The 6,443-nt window shown below is 36.1% G+C and overlaps 1 protein-coding gene across 1 annotated transcript in view; it reads left to right on the forward strand.

Annotated features, from left to right (window-relative positions):
• The window catches only part of SEC24D (SEC24 family member D), a 109,761-nt gene that overhangs the window by 80,843 nt on the left and 22,475 nt on the right, over window positions 1-6,443 (forward strand). The window contains exons 13-14 of the mRNA XM_011952714.1: window positions 1-168; window positions 750-843. Of these exons, the coding sequence (XP_011808104.1) occupies window positions 1-168; window positions 750-843 (262 nt within the window). The remainder of the gene's footprint in view (window positions 169-749; window positions 844-6,443) is intronic.

The raw sequence follows: 6,443 nt of genomic DNA on the forward strand, positions 1-6,443 counted from the left end.
AATTCGAGTGGGTTTTATCACGTATAACAAAGTTCTCCATTTCTTTAATGTGAAGAGTAATCTGGCCCAGCCTCAGATGATGGTGGTGACTGATGTTGGAGAAGTCTTTGTTCCTTTGTTGGATGGTTTCCTTGTGAACTATCAAGAATCTCAATCTGTGATTCATAAGTAAATATCAAGTGTATTATAATTTAAAAGTAAATCAGGTGTCTGTCTTTCATTGCACCGTGTTTTGATTCACTCATACATTGTTTTATCATTAGCAAGGGGGTTTTAAGATATGGATTATTAAACTCTATCATTTATGTTAAGTCCGTCTTTTTAAAATATAGACCAGTATCTAAGAGAAAGAATTTTTTAAATACTCACATTCAACCCTATCGGTTCTTCCTCTTTTTCTGGAAAGGTATTGCAAGGGAGATATTTCCCGTATGTGGATGACTGTATTAATGATGATGGTCATAACTGAAGATATAGCCACTGTTCCAAGAATTTATGGTCTAAGAGATCAGTAATGCAGCGAATAGAAAAAATATCTACAAAGAGTGATTTTGTAAATGTTCCATTCAAATCATAGATTTTGGTGCCAAGCCATGCTAAGATATCATTTCCTAAGGAAAATTACCTATAGGTGTTGGTGTCAAATAAATACCATATGTGTTTAGGCTTGAAATGTCAGTGATTTAATGCTTGAAGTATATTAAAATATACTAAACATTTCAAACCTTTTGCTTACTCATGTCTTATAGTTTGTTGGACCAGATTCCAGACATGTTTGCAGACTCTAATGAAAATGAGACTGTCTTCGCTCCCGTCATCCAGGCTGGCATGGAAGCACTAAAGGTGAGAAGAATCCACTTCTGATTGCTAGTAAATACATTTTAAAAACAGAGAGACTAAAAGAAAGAAAGTTTCATTTATGAAAGAAAATACAGTCTTCATTAAAACACGTGGGTCACTAGAGGCTATTCCAAACTTCCACTCAAATCTCAGGAGGAAACGGCCAAAACCACAGATTGCTCCCAGCGTGTCCATTCCAGCACTGTTAGCATCTGAGCAACTGATTTTGCCAGGATTTCCAGTTTAGCTCCTCCCTCTGGCTTTTATATGAACTTTATATGGTCTATTTTAAAATTAGTCCAACAATATCAGATCTACCAGATTACCATATCACCCTCCACAGCCATGGAATTTTCAAACATGCCAGGCCAAGGTCTTGTGACAGTCAATGACAGAGATGTGAATGCTGATTGCCAGAAGTAGATGAGAGGTTGGCCATGTCTTCAGTTGGGAAGCTGAGCCCAAAATGACTCTGATCATTCTTATAGTAATGAAGACAGTAAACTGAAGAAGGCATAATGATTAAAAAGGACTCACTCTCGTGCCTTTAATCCCAGCACTTTGGGAGGCCGAGGTAGGTGGACCCCTGAGGTTGAGAGTTCGAGACCAGCCTGACCAACATGGAGAAACCCTGTCTCTACTACAAATACAAAATTAGTCATGTGTGGTGGCACACATGCCTGTAATCCCAGCTACTTGGGAGGCTGAAGTGGGAGAATCACTTGAACGCGGGAGGCGGAGGTTGTAGTGAGCCGAGATCGTACCACCGTACTCCACCCTGGGCAACAAGAGCGAAACTCCGTCTCAAAAAAAAAAAACAACCTTCACTCTAAATCATCATTATTACCTTAACACAAGAGTCAAACCACTTTGGCCATGACAGCTGGTTTCTAAAATTAATTTTAAAATGTTGTTATTAAAGCTAAATTTAAATTAACTTTTAAAATAAACTGCTTAGTAATAACAACAATAACAGCAACAACTGTATTACAGAACTGAGTTTATGAAACATTTCCCACATAATTTTTTATCTAAATGCATAACTTGGTTCTAAGACAGTGATTCTTGTTGGGTTTTTTTAATCTGCAAGAGTATTCATTTATGGGATCAAAGGCTATTGTGGATATCACTGAAAAAGTCTCAGAATTATGTTAATTTAACATAAAATTAATAACAAATATCATAAAGCAACTTGAAGATAATTAGGGCTCACCTAACAGAAGCAAACAAATAATTGGTTGGTCTTCAGAAAGAAGGGAATTTGTTTTATTCCACGTGACTACAAACAAATATCTTCTGTTTCAGTTTGAAAGGGTTATTTTTGTTATACATCACCATACAAGTCTTTCTACTCTAAGAAGTTAGGACTGGGAATAATATTACGTTCATGGATTTGTGTGTGAAAGGAAGGATGAGTAGATATTCATTAGCTAATATTTCACCAATTAAGAGAGCATAGTAAAGTAGAATTGTACAGCCCAGGCTGCCAGAGGATCTGAGTGTAGAGTCCCAGCTCAACCCCATATTTCATTTCTAAAAGGGAGCAATGCTGTCTTACAACAATGGTTTCCACACTGGCAGTCCACAAGAGGTCTAGACGCTGCTTGACAGCGTAAAAGGAAAAATATATAAAGCAAATTGTGTACATGCATTCTATGTATCTGAAATTTGATACTCATTATGATACATTATGAAAAGCACTATGTTCTTTAATAGCCATGTTCTCCAAGGTTGCTCATGCAGTCCAACGACTGCAGCAATCAGTATAGTCAGCTATCAGCCAGTTTACTAGAGTCCAGCTCTTTTCAGCCGATGTGATGTTTCTTCGTATCTTTTGCATCTTATTTTTTGTTATATCTGCAATTTTATTGTTATAGTAATGTATATTTTTACCTTGACATTTAAAAATGAGAATAAACATATCTAAATATATAACAACTCATGAAAACTTCCTAAATACAAAGTTAATGAGTAGTATAATAGTGTTCTTACAAAGTAGAATGAACTATCTTTATAAAAGGTACATAACTTTTTAAATAGCTAAGGAACTACCTTTACAAAGTGACACTCTTGGACGTAATGTCAATGGCAGTTACTACCATCTCTGCTGGCAAAGTAAACATTGTTCTCCCCAGTGCCAGTTTCATGCAGAGGCTGCATGATGCGCCACTGCTGTCCCTGCCCCGAGGCTGCTTACAGTGTGCTGGAAAAGATGTAACTCTGTAATACAAAACATAATGTCCGTTGGTTATATTTTTTTAAATGGGGGTAGGTGAAGGGCAAAGAGTAACTTTGGAAAGCCCAGGACTGTGGCTGGTCAGCCAATTAACTCAGGATATTCTGCCCGAAAGACCAGAGATGAGAGTCTCATCCCCTGTGCACAGGGAGTAGAAATGGAAAGAACATAAAGTGAAAGCTTTCTTATTGTGTATTCAAGTGAAAACATCTCAGAACTGTACTCCCCTATTTGAATTATAGCTTTATTTTCTATCAGCTAGATGCCAAGTAAAATCTATATATAATCAGGAGTAGTAAACTTCTTGAAGCAAACAGAGTAGACAAAAACTGTGCTAATTTGTCATGAAGATAAACAGCAACTGTTTGGAAAGTTCTTATGTGTCTTTTTAAAAAGTCCTTGAAATATCCAGCTAAAGGCTTCAGTGTACTCTTTTCTGTTGTAAATGCTTCCATATCCACAGCATCTTGTACTCATAGCACTTTTTTCCCCACATAGTCTTTCAAAATCTGCATTTATTTCAAAATCTGACCTTCATAACTCAACTATACATGAATTGCTGGCATTGTCGTTTAACTTGGCCAAAGAACAGTTTTCTGAGTTAGCTATTATTTCCACCATAAAGTTGGGGGTAAGATTTGGCCAAAAAAAAAAAAAAAAGAAGAAGAAAAAAAATGAGAGGAAAATGACCTTTAGTGGTTATGTTTAAAATACATGACAAGTTGGGGGGAATTTATCTTTAAATTATCCATAATACATACTAAATGTGATTGCAGGGGAATGCATCACAAACAATGCTCCTTGCACAATGGTTTATGGAGCACCATAGAATGGAAAGTGGTAGTCTCAATGGGGGTTGGAGAAACACAAAATCAAGGTCCTTCCTTTTCAGGGAGCTCTTGATCTGCAAGAGAAGACAGTAGAATACTTAAAGTTGTGATACAAATGCCTTTAATTAATTCTCGAATAGTCTTTTCTATAAAGAAGAGCAGATGGAGATAATAAGCTCTGTCGAGGGTGTTAATAACATGTCTCTCAGAGGAAAGGCTGTCAGAGCTGAATTTCAAACTATGAGTTCTCCAAGCCAGCTTCTCTCAACCTGTTTTCTGCCATGGTAAGAATGATATGTGGCATTCATTAATTCTGTATGAGTCGCTCCTATAGGCAGAGTCAGGCTTTGGTGAAAACACAAATTTTTGTAGGGAATAAAACATTTAATACATAGGAGCTTTATCTTTTATTAATTTGCTACTTACAAAAGACTATATAATGGTGTGTTTATGAAATTATGGATCTAAAATTAACCATTTTATAAGAAAAAATAAATAAAGCCTTGATTTGTAGTGTTAGCTCAATCCATGGTGTCAGTGCTTCTAGCCAGGCTGGTTCTAAACTATCAGGGTGACATCACTAAACTGGAGCTGTGAAGAAATGTGTACTATTGAGTTATCAGTTGGGGCTCTAACTTGCCAGCCCAAGTCCAGTTTTTCACCATCATTATAATCATCCTCAATAAAACATCGAATTCCCCACATTGTATTCGACCCTCAGGGGACAGATAACATAAGCTTTGGGTCCTGCCCTTTATTAGCTTGTAGTCAGGGATTCATGAAATGTTTACTAAAAGGTACCTTATGCTAAGAGCCCAATGAGAATGATTTATAGGTGTTTAGAAGAGGAAATGACTTCTAATTGGTAGCATCAGGGGAGATTTCACAGAGGAGGAAGAATTTGCACTTGGTTTTGAAGAGTAAGATTCAAATGAATCGGGTAGGGGTTGGGGCGAGCATGGATGCAGTATAACATAGTAGTTAGTTGCATAAAGTTGCACCATTTAGGATTTTGAGGTGTGTGTGTGTGTCTGTGTATGTGTAGTTAGAAAGAACAGGGATTCTCATTTCTGAAAGCTTTGCAAGTGTCCAGAATATAAACAGTTTCCAAGTGCTTTTGGAAGGGATTATGAGAATCTATTTAAACTGCCCAGTGAAGAACAAATACCCTCAGTTAGTGAAGGAAATAGAGAAGAAAACACAGTTCAGAGTCAGTACCTTATCAGCCTGTACTCTGTTGACATATCAAAGATATTGGTAAGTCTGCAGCAGAATCAGCAATTTGAACTTGAGATACTTCCATCTAGATACTTCCATTTTCCTCTCCCTTGTACTCGAGTAACTCTTTAGGCCATATACAAAATTTAGAAGCTGGGTAAACCAGGTTCCTTTTCAAGAAAGTTGTCCTTTAATCAAAATAAATTATGCTGACATCTAATGGTCAAAGAAAGTGGCATGTATGTTTTGTGTCTTTCCCTTAACCATTGAGCACTACATAATATTCTCCATTGAAAATTAGTAAGGGCATCAATAATATCTAGGTGTTTTCTTTTAAAGGAGAGAAAAATAGACTGTACAATGCACTCAGCAAGCATGAAACTGAAGTTCAGACCATGAAATTCTGAATGTACTTACTATAGACTATAGACTGGAATGACAGCATTCATGCCTTTACACTTAGAATACTAAGGCCTCATTTTGGAATTCCTTAAAAAAGAAAATCTACTTTTTGTTAAAGTTTTGGAGCTTTGGAGCTTTTTAAAAGTGCTTTGCCATGACCATCATAAATGGTCACCTAATAACAATTACACTGTCATTTTATAAATGTAACTTACTTTATATATTTATACTACATGTTTATAAGGTATATAGTTCCCCAAATCTGTTTGGGGAACTATATACCTTGTTTTCTGTTGAGATTCTCTGATGTGTAAGAAAAGAATCAGAGAAGAGGAGCAAGTGTTTTCTCAGTAAAAGCAGCTGTCCTCTTAGTAATATGAGTGTGGCTTCCTCATCCCTTGCTTCAAATATTCCATTTGTTCTTCTGACCTTCTGGTGACTTTTGAGAGAGCCTTGTTTATAAGGAATGTAATCAGCCTAGCTTATTCATGCAAAAAGCATTATTGTTTTCTATAGATTGAAAAAGAAATATATTACAGAAATATGAACAAATGTTTACTTGATTTTTACCTAGAATTTTGAGGATTTTTTTCCTTATCAGTTTATTTTTGTAATAATTCCTATCCCCCATTGCCATGAGTAGTATTGTTTACACCTGGTAACAGAAAGTAAGATAAAAACTTTAAACATGCCTTTATGTATTTTATAGAAGACACACTTACTGAATTTCAGGATAGAAATCTCCTTTTCATTCTAAATTTATAAAGCATCCCAAAAACTTTTTTTTTTTCCTTACAGGGAAGAGCAAGAAGAGATGTCTGTAATTCGAGTGGGTTTTATCACGTATAACAAAGTTCTCCATTTCTTTAATGTGAAGAGTAATCTGGCCCAGCCTCAGATGATGGTGGTGACTGATG

Source organism: Colobus angolensis, unplaced genomic scaffold (genome assembly GCF_000951035.1).
Source record: "Colobus angolensis palliatus isolate OR3802 unplaced genomic scaffold, Cang.pa_1.0 Scaffold345, whole genome shotgun sequence".
Lineage (NCBI taxonomy): Eukaryota > Metazoa > Chordata > Mammalia > Primates > Cercopithecidae > Colobus > Colobus angolensis.